This window comes from Acartia tonsa, chromosome 5 (genome assembly GCF_053477335.1).
Source record: "Acartia tonsa isolate MP-2025a chromosome 5, ASM5347733v1, whole genome shotgun sequence".
NCBI classification, from domain to species: Eukaryota; Metazoa; Arthropoda; class Copepoda; order Calanoida; family Acartiidae; genus Acartia; species Acartia tonsa.
In genome coordinates this window covers 39,484,208-39,504,986 of record NC_137264.1, presented here as the reverse complement: position 1 = coordinate 39,504,986, position 20,779 = coordinate 39,484,208, and the positions used below count along the sequence as shown (strand labels likewise).

At 31.2% G+C, this 20,779-nt stretch overlaps 1 protein-coding gene across 2 annotated transcripts; it reads right to left on the bottom strand.

Moving 5' to 3' along the window:
• Positions 1 to 551: 551 nt before the first annotated feature.
• Positions 552 to 19,092, bottom strand: LOC145320345 (rho GTPase-activating protein 12-like). Of its 2 annotated transcripts, none has more exons than XM_080162755.1 (11): positions 18,818 to 18,928; positions 18,422 to 18,446; positions 17,754 to 17,828; positions 17,225 to 17,292; positions 16,014 to 16,104; positions 15,336 to 15,377; positions 14,943 to 15,029; positions 3,091 to 3,126; positions 2,617 to 2,715; positions 1,933 to 2,040; positions 552 to 1,388 (listed from the first exon to the last, which is right to left on the bottom strand). In XM_080162755.1, exons 1-11 carry the CDS (start codon positions 18,853 to 18,855, stop codon positions 837 to 839), a joined length of 1,221 nt encoding a protein of 406 aa, XP_080018881.1. In that variant the 5' UTR covers positions 18,856 to 18,928; the 3' UTR covers positions 552 to 836. The 2 variants fall into 2 exon arrangements, with proteins under 2 accessions (XP_080018881.1, XP_080018883.1); XM_080162757.1 differs by having other exon boundaries at positions 1,250 to 1,388; positions 1,922 to 2,040; positions 18,818 to 19,092.
• Between the last annotated feature and the right edge of the window lie 1,687 nt (positions 19,093 to 20,779).

Here is a 20,779-nt window from a genome sequence, read left to right as displayed (position 1 = left end):
TATTATTCGTTGGCTTATCAACTTTGGGATTTTTAATGGATTATGATTGGTTAGTTTATTAAGTTGAGTGTCCAAACTGTTCAACCACTAAGTGTAATCTACAGAAGATGTAATTTTGTGTATTACATTGGGGATGTACATTGTACGTCAATTTATCGCCCATTGGTTTACCCATTTAGATCCCTGGTATCAAATTTGTATTAAGGGTAAATGGATTAACCCCCCCCCCCCCACTATCAAGTCCAAATAAAGTGGCTCAAAGACATGGACAAGAAGAATCCTTCCCTAGATAACGCAACATAATCGCATTCAAAGGGAAGAACAGCACAAAAATAAACCTGAAACTATACCAAACCTAATATAACAAAATATATAACCTAAAAGCATCATATGAAAGTTTGCGAAGCATCCCTTACATGATAAAGTCGATTTTTTCAGTGGTAAGCGAGATCTTAACGGACAGACAGAAAAAAAACCTTACAACTTCGCCCATTACACTAGTGGATGAGGGTTAAGTGTTTCAAATTTACCTAAAACCAAAAAAAAAATAATTAAATGTTAGAATAACAACTTTATTTATTTCAAAGGTTCCGTGATTTTTAATTTATTATTTTGAATTATTATATTTGATGTAATTAATAACAAGCAAAGACGTTAAAGATTTATGAGGGAAAGCGTACTCCTTTATCCAACCCGCTTAGACGACATTGAATTATAAACAAAAATTTTGAGCTGTTTGGTTAAATCAAGATAGACCCCTTGTAAATACGACATTTAAAACCAATACATCATTTGCATCAAAAGCTAGAGTTAAGTTTAAGGGCTTCGGACTTTTCCTAACATTTTAATTTACACTCAGGATTGGACAGCCTTGTTCTTTTGACTTTGCCAGGCAAACTACCGGTATGTTCATCTTGAGGCCCAGCAATTGACTTAATCAGTCCTGATACCCCTGAAGGGTTGGCTGATGAAACACGCATAGTTGTTGGAATGTGATTGGTGTCTTTGTTTTGGGTTATATCAGTTGGTGAGGGTTGTTTGGGCTTTGATGGCAATTTGTCCTTCAGTGTGTGTGGTTTAGACTTTGATGGTGAAGTGTCTTTTGGAATGGATGGTGGAGAAAATGTTGATGATATATCTTTTGAAGTGAATGGTGTAGGCTTTGATGGGGTTATTTCTTTTGGTGTGAATGGCTTAGACTTTAAATTCGACAAGTCTTTTGGAGTGGATGGATTAACCTTTGTTGGCGATATGTTCTCACGATCATGATCACAGAGATCAACTGTCAGGTTTAGGTCCTTGCTTTTTCGGTTGCTGCTGGGGGGCTTCTGTTCAAAGACCCAATTTATGTCCTGGATGCATTTGAAGCTAAGAGCAGCAGCGTTTAACTAAATAATAATTTTAGGAATTAACCAGCAGATTCAGACATCTTAATTAAACAATAATAAAGTCTTAAATTTAAGTATGTCCTTGTTAATTATTTTCTTTTAGGAAACATTTATATTAAATCTGTACGTGATTGGTCTAAATTTGTTAATATTAATTTGTCTGATCATTAGAGTAAAACACTAGAGGGGTAAGAGGTTAAATAACTGTATCTTCCCATCGTAGTGTCATTGTGCCAACTTTCAATTGGGTCATTGAAAATCTACCAATGGTGTCGGTTATATTAACACAGCCAAGTAGCAGAAACAATTTGTTAGCAGAAGAAAATGGTCAGTGAAAAAGGGTGGGAGGTAGTTATCTGTATATACATCTTTATTATTGATCTGTTGTCTGACCGACTAACTGATATGTTAAGCTTTGTTTTCATGGATGTTGTTATGCTTGATGGAATTATTACATTTAGCACTTTCTTTAATAGCTTTGCAACTTTTTGATTCAGTGTTTTTTGTATTCAATGTGTGTAGAAGTTTTATACTTTCTATAAACCTGAATTTCCGTGTCCTTGACAGCATTCTCTGCCAGTTGAACCTTTGGCCAGGTCAGACAGAGAGATACCAGCATACTCTGACTATACTCTGTCAGGTGATTATATTTCTAAATAATAAATACTGTTTTATAAAGTACTAGAGTTTTCGCCCCTAGCCTCTAGTGGCTTTGCCCCAAGAGGTATTTTAGAAAAAAAGGTACATCTGGTGCTGCACCAAATAAATAAATACCCCCTTCTCAAATTTGAAGAAAGCCCCATACCAAGAATAAACTACATTCCTTTTAACTTGCTATTTTTTTTGTAATTTTTTGGGGTGTTGGGGGTGACCCACTCCCAAAGAAAATAGCCTAAAACCACCACAGGACCAGTAGGTATATTCCTTACAGAGTAGAATCCAATCGGTTCAGTGGTTACCGAGATCTTAAGGGACAGACGGACAGATAGACATCAAGCTACTTTGTATTATAGATAGAGAACACTTTCAGATATATAATCAGTTTTGACAAAAATGTAGACAAAAAAAGTATATATGTATAAATTCCTTAAATATTAAATTCCTAAATCTCTAATCATCTACGACTTTTCCTAAACTTTATTGCTTATATACTTTATCTACAAGACAGACAGACCAACCGAAAAGAGTTACTTAAAGAGTAGCCCCCCTATAAAAATGTATATTTTACCTGAAATGCCATTAGACGTTTGAAATGGATAACAATTCTTTCCAATAGTTTGAGGTTATAGTATGGAACAGTGTTCAACAAATCTTTTACCTCTACAAGCTAATTAAAAAAATAATTATAAGATTATTTACAACAAGAGGTTACGCCACTAGAGACCACTAGGTGCACTTAAAGTGGGAGGAGGGGAAGTGGACCCCGCCCCCCATTTTAAATTTTTTGTGAGGGTTTTTTTATGGTGGGGGGGGGCGATTTCTCTTTGTAGGGTGGAGGTACCCTCCCCAAAAATAGTTTAAAAACTTCCCGGGAACTATAAGAAGCTTGACTGTATGAAAAGATCCATATCAATTTAGTAGTGAGCGAGATCTTTCATTACAGACAAAAAAAAATTTCTACTTATATCCAGAAGCAACAAAACAAAATAGTTTTGAATGAAAAAGAACAGTAAAATAATAATTCTAAATTGATATTTCTTACTTGATAATTTTGCTTCTTTGAAAGGGCAGAAATGCGCTAAAAATACAGTTTTTAGATGTATAATTTGAAAATAAAAAATAGATATATAATAATATAAATAGATAGATAACCTCAGCAATGTCCCATGGTATAGTAGGAAACATAGATGTATAAATAGAGAATAAATAATAGATATAAAATTATATAAATAGATAGATAACCTCAGCAATGTCCCATGGTATAGTAGGAGACATAGATGTATAAATAGAGAATAAATAATAGATATATAATTATATAAATAGATAGATAACCTCAGCAATGTCCCATGGTATAGTAGGAGACATATTTGTATAAAAAAAGAATAAATAATAAATATATAATTATATGAATAGATAGATAACCTCAGCAATGTCCCATGGTATAGTAGGAGACATAGATGTATAAATAGAGAATAAATAATAGATATATAATTATATAAATAGATAGATAACCTCAACAATTTCCCATGGTATAGTAGGAGACATAGATGTATAAATAGAGAATAAATAATAGATATATAATTATATAAATAGATAGATAACCTTAGCAATGTCCCATGGCATAGTAGGAGACATAGATGTATAAATAGATAATAAATAATAGATATATAATTATATGAATAGATAGATAACCTTAGCAATGTCCCATGGCATAGTAGGAGACATAGATGTATAAATAGATAATAAATAATAGATATATAATTATATAAATAGATAGATAACCTCAGCAATGTCCCATGGTATAGTAGGAGACATAGATGTATAAATAGAGAATAAATAATAGATATATAATTATATAAATAGATTGATAACCTCAGCAATGTCCCATGGTATAGTAGGAGACATAGATGTATAAATAGATAATAAATAATAGATATATAATACTATACCATGGGACATTGCTGAGGTTATCAATCTATTTATATAATTATATATCTATTATTTATTCTCTATTTATACATCTATGTCTCCTACTATACCATGGGACATTGCTGAGGTTATCTATCTATTTATATAATTATATATCTATTATTTATTATCTATTTATATATTGTAATACAATTTTCTTAAAATCCTCTAAAACATTTGTAAAAAATCCACGTATTTATTTCTAAGGAAAAAAATAGTATCTTTCTGATGATTGCAGAAGCATGAAACTCTGAGTAAAAGAAAATAAAAATTCAAGATAAAATGTTGTTTTACTTTTAAGTAATGGGCTCCATAGAATACTCTATGTAGAGCACTCTTGTCTACCTTGGAAACCAACATTTGTCCTAGCTCCTGGCTACAGTTGAGCACTCTGTTCACCGAGGTAACTTCTGAACAACAATGAAACGTTTTGATATTCCATATTCATTGAAGAACATACCAATACCTTCAAGACTACAGTACAAAAAGCAGCTAATCAGTAAAGTAGAAAAATTTGTCAACACTCTAAGATGGGCCTGGTATTTTATTTGTTACCCTTCTGATACTGAAAGTAAAGAAACCTATGGATTCAAATCAAAGAGAAGTGTCCCACAGTTTGATGAGCTTAAACAGCTACGAGGTTTTGAAGATGTTTTGATCAAATTGATTGAAAATATAAAATTTAAACCTGTAACAAGCCAATTTCAACAAAAGCTGAGAGATGATTGTAAAAAAGTAAAAGACAGCAAAGATATCATAGTGAGTGCAGATAAAACTTCAAACCTGTATGAAATTCCTGTGGCCAAGTACAATCAACTACTTAAAAATAATATTACCAACAATTATAAGAAGTGTGATGCTAACAACATTGATGAAGTTAACATGGAAGCAGCTGAAATAACAACTGAACTTGGGCTTGCTGATAGAATCGAAGTTCTAGCCAAACCTTCCAGCTATGTAACCGTTAAAGATCATAAAAATAGCTTTCCTGGACGTGTAGAATGCAGATTGATCAATCCAGCTAAAACAAAAATTGGTATGATTTCAAAACAAATCGTAGACAATATAAATAAATGTATAAGATCAAGTACTAACTCTAACCAGTGGAGAAGCACAAAAGACACTCTTGATTGGTTCAACAATTTACAGAATAAGAATACCCTCAAATTCTTCCAGTTCGATATTGAAAGTTTTTATCAGATAAACAAATAATTTTTCACTCCAGAAAAACATTCCTGTTCTCAGATAATGAACCTTGGGTGAAGAAGACTGGCGACAACTTTGATGTTCCTATGGGTGGATATGACTCAGCCGAAGTGTCAGATTTAGCTGGGCTGTACCTTCTTAACAAGCTAGAAGCAGTGTTCCCTCAAGAAAATGTAGGTTTGTACAGAGATGATGGGTTGGCAGTCTTATCGGTATCTGGGCCACAAATAGACAGAATCAGAAAACAAGTTATCAACATTTTCGGACAAGAAGGCTTAAAAATCACAGTAACTACAAACATTAAAACCACAAATTTCCTAGATGTCAACCTGGATCTGGAATCGGGCAACTTTAAACCCTACAGAAAACCGAACGACAAACCTAACTACATTAACATCAAGTCTTGCCATCCACCATCTACCAAGAAAGACCTGCCTACAATGGTTGAAAAACGGTTATTCGATCTTTCCAGCAATGAAGAGCTTTTCAATTCTGAAAAACATCAGTATGAAGACGCACTAAAGGCATCAGGCTACAATAAAACCCTCAACTATCATAACAATAATGGTCAACAAGGAAATCAAAATAGACAACAAAGGAGCAGAAAAGTTTATTGGTTTTGTCCTCCCTACAATTCAGCCTTGGCTACTACTAACATTGTGTTTCGGAACGCATGCCTAGCCGTTCTCGAAATCTTATCTCCAAGCCCTCCGAATGACCAACATAGCGAAGTTTACGAATGTGTATTTATTACCATGAAAACAGTAAGTCTAAAACAAAAATATAAGAATTAATTACATAATATTAATGGTTATTATTTTTGTAAGATCGAGGTTGCGTGATTTCAATTTAATTAAAAATATAAAATTTCTAAAAAACTTTAAATTGGCACGAAACATATTAAATCGCATCAGAAATTGATAATTTTAGATTCAAATGATCAATAAAATTAAGGAAAATATTCGTATGATAAAACTTAGCAGTTAAATGGTCTATTTGTTGAAAAATTAATGATTTAAATTTCTTCATAAATTTGTACCATTCTACGCTTATTATTAAGAATTAAAAGATAAATTCTTACCACATATGATGTCAAACTAAGCAGGAAGGCTTATTTGAGATCTTCCACGGATTAGAGCGCATGTATATTCAACCAATACATTATTTTCATTCACGTAGCTCCTCACATGGGAATCATCAAAGGAAAAGTGCGCGTCTTTTTTGTTTGTTTACAAGCGACGCGCGGAGATAGTTAGGAATGCCGCGTTACACACTCATTCTCTGGTGTAAGGAAAAGGGAATTAATGGGTTCGGACTTGCCAGGGAATACAAGAAATACATTCCAACACACATTGGTAAAGAATTTTTGAAGCTCGTAGATAAACACTTTTCAAACAATAGAGATATGAAAAAATACTTTAATAGAAATACCATAAAGATATCTTACAGCTGTATGCTTAATATGTCCAGTGTAATCTCCAGCCACAACAAAAAGATCCTGGGTCAATCCAAAAACCTGACTGAAGCTGGATGTAATTGAAGGAGAGGAACAGTGTGTCCGCTAGATGGTAAATGTCTTACTGAATCCCTAATCTACAAAGCTACTGTAGAATCTGACCAGACATCATCAACCTATATTGGTCAAGCATCTACAACATTCAAAATAAGATACAATAATCACAAATCTTCATTCAACCTTCTCCATCTTCAAAAAAGTACACGGCTCTCTGGTTTTATTTGGAATTTAAAAGAAGAACAAAAACCTTACAATATTAAATGGGATATTATTTCTTTGCAACCTACTTTTGATCCTGGATCTAACAAGTGTCAGCTTTGCTTAATGGAGAAAGTTTCAATTCTCAATTCTGACAAAAACTCATCTATCAACAAGCGGCATGAAATTTTCTCTAAATGTATTCATAGAAGAAATCATCTTTTGGCAAGACTGTAGCTGTTTAACATAGTTCTTTTTTATATATTGTAATACAATTTTCTTAAAATCCTCTAAAACATTTGTAAAAAATCCACGTATTTATTTTTAAGGAAAAAAATAGTATCTTTCTGATGATTGCAGAAGCATGAAACTCTGAGTAAAAGAAAATAAAAATTCAAGATAAAATGTTGTTTTACTTTTAAGTAAATATATAATTATATAAATAGATAGATAACCTCAGCAATGTCCTATGGTATAGTAGGAGACATAGATGTATAAATAGAGAATAAATAATAGATATATAATTATATAAATCGATAGATAACCTTAGCAATGTCCCATGGTATAGTAGGACACATAGATGTATAAATAGAGAATAAATAATATATATATAATTATATAAATAGATAGATAACCTCAGCAATGTCCCATGGTATAGTAGAAGACATAGATGTATAAATAGAGAATAAATAATAGATATATAATTATATAAATAGATAGATAACCTCAGCAATGTCCCCTGGAATAGTAGGAGGCATAGATGTATAAATAGAGAATAAATAATAGATATATAATTATATAAATAGATAGATAACCTCAGCAATGTCCCCTGGAATAGTAGGAGGCATAGATGTATAAATAGAGAATAAATAATAGATATATAATTATATAAATAGATAGATAACCTCAGCAATGTCCCATGGTATAGTAGTAGACATAGATGTATAAATAGAGAATAAATAACAGATATATAATTATATAAATAGATAGATAACCTCAGCAATGTCCCATGGTATAGTAGGAGACATAGATGTATAAATAGAGAATAAATAATAGATATATAATTAAATAAATAGATAGATAACCTCATCAATGTCCCATGGAATAGTAGGAGACATAAATGTATAAATAGAGAATAAATAAAAGATATATAATTAAATAAAGAGATAGATAACCTCAGCAATGTCCCATGGTATAATAGACATAGATGTATAAATAGAGAATAAATAATAGATATATAATTATATGAATAGATAGATAACCTCAGCAATGTCCCATGGTATAGTAGGAGACATAGATGTATAAATAGAAAATAAATAATAGATATATAATTATATAAATAGATAGATAACCTCAGCAATGTCCCATGGTATAATAGACATAGATGTATAAATAGAGAATAAATAATAGATAGATAATTATATGAATAGATAGATAACCTCAGCAATGTCCCATGGAATAGTAGGAGACATAGATGTATAAATAGAGAATAAATAATAGATAGATAATTATATGAATAGATAGATAACCTCAACAATTTCCCATGGTATAGTAGGAGACATAAATGTATAAATAGATAATAAATAATAGATATATAATTATATGAATAGATAGATAACCTCAGCAATGTCCCATGGTATAGTAGGAGACATAGATGTATAAATAGAAAATAAATAATAGATATATAATTATATAAATAGATAGATAACCTCAGCAATGTCCCATGGTATAGTAGGAGACATAGATGTATAAATAGAGAATAAATAATAGATATATAATTATATAAATAGATAGATAACCTTAGCAATGTCCCATGGAATAGTAGGAGACATAAATGTATAAATAGAGAATATATAATAGATATATAATTATATAAATAGATAGATAACCTCAGCAATGTCCCATGGTATAGTAGGAGACATATATGTATAAATAGATAATAAATAATAGATATATAATTATATAAATAGATAGATAACCTCAGCAATGTCCCATGGTATAGTAGGAGACATATATGTATAAATAGAGAATAAATAATAGATATATAATTATATAAATAGATAGATAACCTCAACAATTTCCCATGGTATAGTAGGAGACATAAATGTATAAATAGATAATAAATAATAGATATATAATTATATAAATAGATAGATAACCTCAACAATTTCCCATGGTATAGTAGGAGACATAAATGTATAAATAGATAATAAATAATAGATATATAATTATATAAATAGATAGATAACCTCAGCAATGTCCCATGGTATAGTAGGAGACATAGATGTATAAATAGAGAATAAATAATAGATATATAATTAAATAAATAGATAGATAACCTCAACAATTTCCCATGGTATAGTAGGAGACATAGATGTATAAATAGAGAATAAATAATAGATATATAATTATATAAATAGATAGATAACCTCAACAATTTCCCATGGTATAGTAGGAGACATAGATGTATAAATAGAGAATAAATAATAGATATATAATTATATAAATAGATAGATAACCTCAACAATTTCCCATGGTATAGTAGGAGACATAGATGTATAAATAGAGAATAAATAATAGATATATAATTATATAAATAGATAGATAACCTCAGCAATGTCCCATGGTATAGTAGGAGACATAGATGTATAAATAGAGAATAAATAATAGATATATAATTATATGAATAGATAGATAACCTCAGCAATGTCCCATGGTATAGTAGGAGACATAGATGTATAAATAGAAAATAAATAATAGATATATAATTATATAAATAGATAGATAACCTTAGCAATGTCCCATGGAATAGTAGGAGACATAGATGTATAAATAGAGAATAAATAATAGATATATAATTATATGAATAGATAGATAACCTCAGCAATGTCCCATGGAATAGTAGGAGACATAAATGTATAAATAGAGAATAAATAACAGATATATAATTATATAAATAGATAGATAACCTCAGCAATGTCCCATGGAATAGTAGGAGACATAGATGTATAAATAGATAATAAATAATAGATATATAATTATATAAATAGATAGATAACCTCAGCAATGTCCCATGGTATAGTAGGAGCACGGCGGCTCGCTCACTTATAGAAATGGGAAACTTATAAAAGTTTTACTCAACACACGAAATCGTAACAATTTTCATGAGAAATACGCATTTTATAAGGCATACAAAACGCTCTAATTTTCGTTCTATTTAACGTAATTTTATCATTTTTTACATTTACAGAATTTACAACGTTATGGACTCTGAAAGTATAGTTAAGATCAAAGGCGTGCAAAAGGTTGGTATAGGGGTTGTTTACACCACCCTTGTAAAATTAAAGGGGGATGGATACACCTCCCTAGGTTTTCACCCATGTCCACCCTCTTGACAAGAGCCTACACCCTCAGATACACCCCTCTATAAATTCCAAGGGGGTGTAAAGGAAATAAATTTACACCCCTTAAAATAAAGTGGGGTTGGGGGTGTTTAAGGAGGGTGTATATAAGCAAGTCACAGATTCAGATAATTATATGCTATCTATTTTTAGATAAATTAATTACCAGACTTTACTAAAATAATCTTGCAATATTCTGTACAACTGTACTGTACAACTTTTAATTAGTAAATTGGGACATGAGGAAGCTCTCATACATATGTAGGGGGGGGGGAGTTAATGCAACCATCCCATAATCAATTAATCCAAATTTTGTTATGAAAATTGGCATGTGTAATCCTTGGTAGGTCTGTTTTTCAAAATTTAACAAAAAGTTAAGCTTAAGGGGGGGGGGTTAAGGCAACCATCACGTAATCAATGCACAAATGGCACTGTTTGCTCAGCTGTTTAGCCGTTTTTGGGCTATTTTCAGGGCAAATCCATCAATAATCATGTAGGAATCATCCATTAGGGATAGGTTTTAATGGGTGCTGAGCTGAAAAATACTCCCAAAAATAGTGGCAGCTGGGTAATGGCTTATAAGGATATAAAAAAATTGAATATTTCCATGGAATTAAACTTTTCTTAATTAACCCATTAGTGTCGAGCGCCACTTTTATGGGCCGATCGAGCTGAAAGTTTCAGGGAAGCTTTATAATGGTCAAAACGGAATTCGTATTTTTTTGTTTTGCTCTAGTGGCGTGCACAGGAAAGTTGCAAAAAAACCCGGTTCGGCTCGGCCATAAATACCAACCAGGCATTATTACCCGTTTTTGGTGCTTTCCCCCGGCGTATAACCCGGTTTTCCTGTAAAAACTCGGTTATTTTGACCAAAAATCGAAAAATGTAATTTTTGAACGCCAAAAGTGAGATGAACACTTTTTAGAACTTTGATACGATCCGTAATTGAAAACTACACAACCTCATGTAATCTGTAGAGCTACAAGTATAATACGAAGCGATTTATTTCAAATTTAGTGTTTAGCCGGCGATTTCGGGTAAAAAAACCCTGTTTTGTTGTTGTTGTCAAAAAAGATCTATTAGTGAAACCGGGTAATAAAAATTTCAGACTCCAAATGGAAATGCCGAACCAGGCTTATATAGGGCGTAAAAAAACGATAAAAAAATCATATAAAAGATAATAATTTAAATAAAACGAATTCACAAATAGATGTACTTGTCAATAAACTTTAGATTTAATGAAAAAAATCAGCGACTTTACTATAAAAACAAAAAAGTTAGATGGGGTATTTTGAATTTTCATGATTTTCAAACTTTGTTGATCTATACCGGCAAACGGAAGTAAGCAAAACTACCTGCTCCAGGGGGAAATGAAAGCCAGGGTAGTAGAGGGGGGATTCATACTGAGAATGATGCAATTATGAAGCCGAAAACCGTTTTTTTTTACATTTTCTGGAACCGGGTTTTAAAACCCGGTTCGGCACTAATGGGTTAACATTATAACTTTATGTCATGGACATATTACTAAAAGAACTTTTTTTAATTTCTAGATTTTGCTGTCATAACAGCTAAAAACTGCCAAAAATGGCTGAGAACAGCTGTCAACAGCCAAAAGTATATATTGTAGATTAAATCATCCCGCCCTGGAAAAATTTTGATAAAAGTTTTGCCCCCAGTAAAAATTGGTTGATTTAAGCAAAAAAATGACCCATGCTAAATATTTTTCTGTGATGCAATAATTGTTTCCTCATGAGCACTGCAAAGTTTTTGAAATCTGCAAAAAAAAATTTTTTTTTAGTTCTTTTGTGTGATCTCAATTTTAAAGATTTTTACAAAATTTCAATTCTAGTATGTCAATATAAACCTGAAATTTACCAAAAAAAATGGAGCAGTCTCAATTATAACATATGAATGTGTAGCAAGTAATCTGCAAAGTCAAATTCCATTTTTGCAGAGTTTTTCTTACATAACTTAAAAATAAAAATTTTAATTTGGTTTTCATTTAGATGCAGTAACTACTGTAACCAGGCAGTTTCAAAATTTTAGCTCAATATTCAATCAATTTTGCTCACCTTCCAACACTAAACCCCCTTTATTGATAAGAAGACCATTAATTTTATTTGGGGTTTCCCTCAAAGTTTTTACACAGATAGTGTTAGTATTTATAGTAAATTGTGACCTCAAAAATTGTATTATATATATTTATGCAATTTTGACTTTGGAAGATGTGACATGTCTAGGGTAGGTTTTTTTTTAAACATACTTTTGCTTTAATGTATGTTAAATTATACCAATAACCATATTTTAATTTTCAGTACCACCCACTTAACAGCTAGAACTGGCTGGAAACAGCTGGGAGTGGTCAAGAGTATGATGAGTAGATAGGGCTTTTGATGTGTCTAAGGGTAGGTTTTTATGGGTGCTGAGCTCAAAAATACCACACAACATCCATATGGCAGCTTGCTAACGGCCGCAGCTCAGCTGGGAGCGGCCAAGAGTAGAATGAGTAGATAGGGCTTGTGACATGTCTCTAGGTAGGTTTTTTAACAGTCTGTGTAACAGCCCCAGCTGCCAAATGGATGGACCCCCACTATTTATAGTAGTATTTTTGAGCTTGGTACCAATAAAAACCTACCCCTAGACATGTCACAAGCCCTATCTACTCTTCATACTCTTAGCCGCTCCCAGCCATTTTCAGCCAGTTCTGGCCATTTAGCAACTGGTACAAGAAATTTTAAAAATGGATATTTAAAGCAAAAATATGTTTTAAAAAGTTGATTCCTATGTAATTAATGATAGTTTTGCCCTGAATATAGCCCAAAAACGGCTAAACGACTAAGCCGCCAGCTGTTAGCCATCACTTTTCCAACTTTTTGTTTCATTTTGGGAAAATAGATATACCAAGGATTACTCATGCCAAGTTTTGTAACGAAATTAGAATTCTAAGTGCAATTTGTGCATCGATTACGAGATGGTTGCATTAACCCCCCCCCCCCCCCTCCCTTAAACTTGAATTAATTCCTTTAATGATCTTGATAGATATATGTTTATAACTTTTAATATATTTTACAATAGTGCTCAAAGTTAATGTTGGGAGGGAGATATATCCCAATCCTCTTTTTATAAAAAAAATTTTGAAATGTAATAAATTTCTTATGTAAAGTAGTTTTGATAAAATCTTAATAAAATAACCCTTGATTTTAGTTTAAGGGGGCTGTTAAAAGTCATAAGTGAGTGTCAAAAAATTTAGTTGTTAATAAATTAATGGAATATTATAAATTTGAAACATATTTTTGATGTACAAAGAGATTTAAGGAACATGTATTACACTTTTTTTCATAGAAGAAATTGAATAATTTTTTATTTGTTTTTTTTAAACACAAGGTTATTTGTGTATCTCTTGGTGCAAGATACCACCATATTATTAGTTAAATCTAATTTTTTATAAATTAAGTGAATCAGTCTCTTAGACCAAGGGTAGAAACTCAGCAGATAGACAGACAGACAGGCAAGAAGAATTATCAAAGTTTGACTATAATAGACAATTAATTACATAAAATCCAATAGAGAACCTGTGAATGATCAGACAGACGGAGGGATAGACAGACGGACAGAAAGAGGGACAGGTAAATAGTAATAGACAGTCTTTGAGGCATTAACAAATTACAATTAGGCTATGCTAGATGATTCATTGAAATCCAAAAGAGAGGCAGTTAGACAGATAGACAGACAAGTGGTGGGACAGACAGACAAAAGGACAGACAGACAGAGGGACAGACAGACATACAGACAAATGGGTATTGCCTAAAAACAGTTTGGCTGCTATATGAATCATTAAAACCCACAATAGAAAAGAAATTTACAATAGTTTCTTTTTTCGATACTCAAGGCCCCCCCCCCCTCCCCCACTCAAAGGGGTTTATTATTTCTGAAAATCAATGAGTGACTTCTCAGCATAATAAAATTGAATATACTTTTTATTTCATCAATTTATCTTAAATAGAACGAAAGTTATAATCATTTTATTGTCTACAAGAAATATGCTTTGAGTAAAAATCAACCTAATTGTCAGTAAAAACGTTATATTTATGCATATTTACACAGTAAATAAAATTTAAAATTGTATTTTATTGTAATGAATAACTTAAGGGGGTTGTATGAATTATCAAAAACCTAAAAAAAAACTAATTTAATTAAATTAGTCCAAGTAATGATTGATTTAGTACAGCACATATGAATATGTTGTCAATTTCCTATCAGAGTCGCAGTGGGAGATATATATGTATAAATAGAGAATAAATAATATATATATAATTATATAAATAGATAGATAACCTCAGCAATGTCCCATGGTATAGTAGGAGACATAGATGTATAAATAGATAATAAATAATAGATATATAATTAAATAAATAGATAGATAACCTCAACAATTTCCCATGGTATAGTAGGAGACATAGATGTATAAATAGAGAATAAATAATAGATATATAATTAAATAAATAGATAGATAACCTTAGCAATGTCCCATGGTATAGTAGGAGATATAGATGTATAAATAGAGAATAAATAATATATATATAATTATATAAATAGATAGATAACCTCAGCAATGTCCCATGGTATAGTAGGAGAAGGAAGATGTAAAAGAAAGTCCTTGAATAATCCAGTTAAATCATCAGTTTGTTTTACCTAAAATTTAAGAAAATTGCTTTTATTCAAGAATAGTTATTTATCACATCAAATTATAAACAGCTTTCCGCGGATATAATAATGTACATTTATAAGATTAAAACTAGTTTTCTTAGACATGTGATGCTGAAGGCACAGGCTAAAATAACTGGTTTTAATCTTATACTCGTAGAAAAATGGATATAATACGATGCCATACATAATTTTTCAGTATGGCTGAGAAACGGTTCAATTCCATCGGATATTTTTGAAGCGATACTAGAAAAAAATGTCTAAAAATAAGATATTTTGCTACTAAGCGCTTACTTCATCTAAAGCCTCCATGTTATCTGCTTCTATATGCCGCCTAAATATGAAAAATTAATCATTAAAAATAAATGAGAATGCCGGGAGGGAGGGGACATTGGGATGTTTATTACACTAGTCACTAAAGTCCTATAACAACGCTTACTTATTTGTTGGCTTATCAACCTTGGGGACATTTATTGAATTTGATTGTTTTTTTTTTTCATTTAATTGAGTGTCTAAACGTTTTAAACACTTTATGTAATCTACAGAATTTTTTTTCATTTTGTGATGATCATAAGGAATGTACATAAAATTAACAGTCATTTTCTTTTCCCTTTAGATCACTGATGAGAATGTGATAATTCTATATTAGAAAGTTAAAAACGCGCAACCTCTAAAATAAAATAAGTCCATAAAAATCACTAAACCTTTTTAGGTAAGACAGGATGAGAACATCCATAAAAGGGAAGCTCTGATACCCTATGACATACGAGCATTAACTCTTATATATATAGAGTGCCATAAATGAATATACAAAATATATAAATGACAAAATTGAACTCAGATAAAACTTTTTTTGTATGAATTACGAATGTTTACAGACAATCATCTTTTCAGAATCTTATGTATTGCTCACAAGCAGGTTTAAAATGAGGCTTATGCGCGGCTGCCGAGCCCTGATAAAAATGCGTTCCTTAGTATTTCAATATTAGTTCTGTTGCCCATAGATCTGTAGATATGGGAGTATTCACGATGCTTCTCTGTACCCTCCAGTACACTACATACACTAGATAGATAGATAGATGGATAGATAGATAGATAGATAGATAGATAGATAGATAGATAGATAGATAGATAGATAGATAGATAGATAGATAGATAGATAGATAGATAGATAGATAGATAGATAGATAGATAGATAGATAGATAGATAGATAGATAGATAGATAGATAGATAGATAGATAGATAGATAGATAGATAGATAGATAGATAGATAGATAGATAGATAGATAGATAGATAGATAGATAGATAGATAGATAGATAGATAGATAGATAGATAGATAGATAGATAGATAGATAGATAGATAGATAGATAGATAGATAGATAGATAGATAGATAGATAGATAGATAGATAGATAGATAGATAGGTAGATAGATAGATAGATAGATATATAGATAGATAGATAGATAGATAGATAGATAGATAGATAGATAGATAGATAGATAGATAGATAGATAGATAGATAGATAGATAGATAAATAGATAGATAGATAGATAGATAGATAGATAGATAGATAGATAGATAGATAGATAGATAGATAGATAGATAGATAGATAGATAGATAGATAGATAGATAGATAGATAGATAGATGGATAGATAGATATATAAATATATATATATAGATAGATAGATAGATAGATAGATAGATAGATAGATAGATAGATAGATAAATAGATGGAAATTAATGAAAAATGAAAAAATAATGAAAAAGATAAATCGCGATATAAATAGATAAATAGTTATCCAATTATACAAAGAAAATCAGATTTTTTTGTCGGAAGCTAAGAATTCAATAGTTAAGGAACCAATTTGGTTCTTAATTTAGCGAAGCCCAATCTGTGCCACTTTTTAACCACTTTTTATTCCTGTGACGTCATAAAAATGAGCAATTCTCCATCTCTTTTTATTAAGGGTTTTCTTTCCTACTTCTCATCTCATCTCCCAGATTTTTATGACGTCTGCACAGGAATCAAAAGTTGTACAGATTGGGCTTAGTCTTAATTTTTGGAAACCTTCAAATAAGTCCCATTATGGATAAAGCTATTAAACGTTAAGATTCATTAAGGGGGACGTTTTTAGGCCATTTAAATATTTTTTAAGAGAGTGTGATAAATGCTTACTTTTCAACAAACTCTGGAACTGGTTGACTTTCTGAAACTATCTTTTCAAGCTTTGTAAAGAATACTTTCTAAAAAATGTAAACTATTAAAGCAAGAGTATTTTTATTTTCAATAATAAATTCAATACATTGAAAATTAATATTTTCTTATTATAAAATAATAATCACATAATTTGTATGCTATGCAAATGAAGCTCTTTATGGTGCCTATAAAAAATGACGTCATAAAATACAAAAGTATACATTTTAGTTAAAGTTGGTAGGTCAGAATGACGTCATTTTTTATAGGCCCTATAATAGCTTTGAAAAATCATAAACAAGTGGAAAAAACGACGAATCAATTGATCCAAAACTATATCATAGAACTTGTATGGTAACAAGTATAGAGTTGTTATTACGCTTTATAAATCGTAACTTATTTTTTCAGAAAATATTATGAAAGTTTAATCAACATGCATAGATAGACGAAAAGACGTACAGACGGACGTACAAACTGTAGTTATATAATAGCTTCGTCTTTTTAGAATTACTTTATTTGAACCAAGAAAGTTGCCGAGCATCTGATATGTTCTTCCCAGCAGGTTATCCAGCCGTTTTGTTACTTCCTAACATATACAAAAATATCCAACATTCATTTATATAAAAATATGAATGACAACGCCCATAAAAGCGTAGCTCTGAAATTACAAACGAAGATAAACACTTGTAGGCACAGAACTAATATCAGAAAAGCTTCGCTTTTAAAAACACGAAACATTAAAAAAAATAAGTATCTTTGTTTTGAAGCAGTAGGGGGAGAAAGTCATGTTAACGTCATTAAAATATGAGATTATCCAACTTTTAGTTAATTTCTGTCCCACTTCTTCTCTCATCTCCCTCATTTTTATGACGTCACGTGTCTGATTTTTGAGTGACCAACTCTCCCTACTTTGACGCATGACCGACAGACAGACGGACTAAATTATATACTGGAATCATCGCAATCAGTATCAAGTTAGAGAAAAGTGAACTATTGTTTAGAAGAAACATAGAAAAGCTTATACTTTATTCTGCGTAGACGCTATAATCTACAGTAAATTATCAATAAAATTTAAGTGCAATGGAAGTCGGGCGGACAAACAAACATATGTTTTATTATAGAGTGGCTACTCCACTAAAGTTAAAACGACGGTTTGCAATATTTAAAATGATTGCTTACTTTTCTTTCCAATACAGGAGAGCCCCTTTAAAATAAAAATATATCATTAATACAAAATAGAACAATGCCTGTCCGTCTGTCCATTTGTCTCTCTGTCTGTCTGAAGATTAAGATCTCAGTACCGTAGAAACGATTAAGTATTTACTCTCGGGAAAGGCCAGATGAATTCGACCTATTACATCCAAGAGTGTTTTTAGACAGAAAGAGGGGAAAATGGGCTGTTTATTACACTTGTCCCCAAAGTATTATAATAGCGTCTTCTTATTCATTGCTTAATAACTTTGGAGATGTACAACAATTCATTGGCCATTGTATTATCCCTTTAGATCCCTGGTTTTTAGAGCTTTGCTCTTATGGATGTGACCCATCTTGTTTTATTGAAGCTCAAAATTATACCTGGAATCAATTGAATAAGTTCGAGCTATCTTCTTCATTGTTAAAAAAAATCAAAATATGTATGAATACAAGATACTACAATGGGGTTAAATATATTAATATAAACTAATTAAAATTTGGATATTCTTTTATGAGTTATCAAAACTATGACGTAAATACAAAGTTGTATTATTAAAGTTGTCAAATGATTAAATTTATAAATAAATAAAATTAAAACTTTTCTACATTTGGGTGAAGTCTGTCCGTTTTGAATAATTATCTCTTGCTGACTGAAAGAATGGTCCTATCAATTTAAATTATTATGGATTTTGGATTTGTCTAGAATTTAAACCACCAGCTACCTTAGAACTAGATATTGTTCGAATTTCACACGAATTGTTAGAATAACTCTAAAAAAGCACTAATTTAGGATCATAGAAGTAAAAAAGAATTACCAGGTCTCATCGTAGTTTCACAGTAGCTTTTCCCCTTATTATTAGCACCTGTGAGGGGTTTTAACCCTACGGGGAAAATTTCCTTACACTGCGGGGCAATCATTAACATTTTCCTAACCTAACCGAAAAAAAACTATCAAAAGCTACTGTGAAAATAAGACGAAGGCCGTTTTGTTTCCATGATTCCTAGTTTAAATATCATAATCTATAGTGTTTTTGTTCTATTTTTTCACTCAACTAAAGCTTGCTTCTCTGTGATATAGTTATCCTTGTTTTTTTAAATTAATTATTCATTATTGTAATTTTATCAAAACATATGACTTGATTTCTTACACTTTGCATTGACGTCAATAAGTATTCGGCTCTACAATTACATGGAAGTTTAAATTTGATAGAGAATGTTTCCAAGTATAACATTCGTTTCCTAATAATTTTCTTATAAACATTGAATCGTTGAATTAAAGAAATCTCTTTTTTTCAATCATATTTCTAGCCTATAGGAGTTTTTCGACCCCCCACCTAAAATTCTAAAGAAAAAGAATAACTACAAGGGGAGGGCCATTTAATTTCCCAGAAATACAATATGAATTTTTCCTTCCTCGTTAATGGACTAGTACAAAGCTGCCTCAGATTTTAATTGTTTATTTTAATGTTTAACAAAGCAGTTAAATTAAAGTTTATCAACAAATGTTCCATTAAAAAGTACCAGCTTCCATTCCAATTTTAGATTCCAGGTATCATTCCAGAGGAGAGTAAGGGACAGGTAGAAAGATATCATTTTACATTGAATTACATATATAAAGAAAAACCGAAATTAACTATTATATTTAGAAAAAGGCAAGTACATAAAAAGTACCCTCACACCCATAGAATCTGTCTAATAATAAATCCATTACAGCCATCAAGATAAAAAGCAAGGATGGCAACATGCATATAGAGCGAGCCGAGTGGTGGAATTGCGCCCTGAACTGTCTTAATTCCTTCAGAAAAAAAGCTTTTTCGGGATATCAGTTTTGTTAGCCCTGATGGGGCCGAGAGCCCAGACTAACAAATCGGGTAATAATTTTATGATTTGTATTTCAATATTTTTTAGAAAATTGTCTAATTCATCGGATATTAACCGAAGCTATACTGAAAAAAATACCGATTAACCCTCAGAGATCGGGGGAGGGGGGCTCCTAGAGCCCCCCCCCCCTTTAGTTTTTTCAATCTCATTTTTTTTGTAGGTAAGATGGGGAGCTGTGACTTCATGACTTTTTAAGTTTAGTAATTATACTTCGGCAAGAGTTGATTTCATTAGGATATCTGGTCTGTGTCGGTCGTGGTGTCCGGTCAAAGTAAGTTGGGTAGCACCAAAATTAGAAAAAAAATTAAATAAATCTTAATTTCTACATTATGACTTTTGTGTATCAGGTAAAAATCTAATTTTTTTTTTTTTTTGGTGAATAATTAGATATCAATGACCTTCTGAGAAAAGTGGTGTTATGACCGTTTGATCTCTCCCTGACCGACTTTATGACCAATTTTT

Bases quoted from the DNA above. Each gene is read 5' to 3' on its own strand.
- LOC145320345 (XM_080162755.1), bottom strand. From the start codon at position 18,855: ATGAAGAAGATAGCTCGAACTTATTCAATTGATTCCAG. The intron at 17,829-18,421 runs GTAAGCAATCAT...TGTATATGTTAG, and splicing joins CTCCTGTATTGGAAAGAAAA to GAAGTAACAAAACGGCTGGA. The intron at 15,378-16,013 runs AGGAACGCATTT...TTTTTCATATTT, and splicing joins GAACTAATATTGAAATACTA to AGGCGGCATATAGAAGCAGA.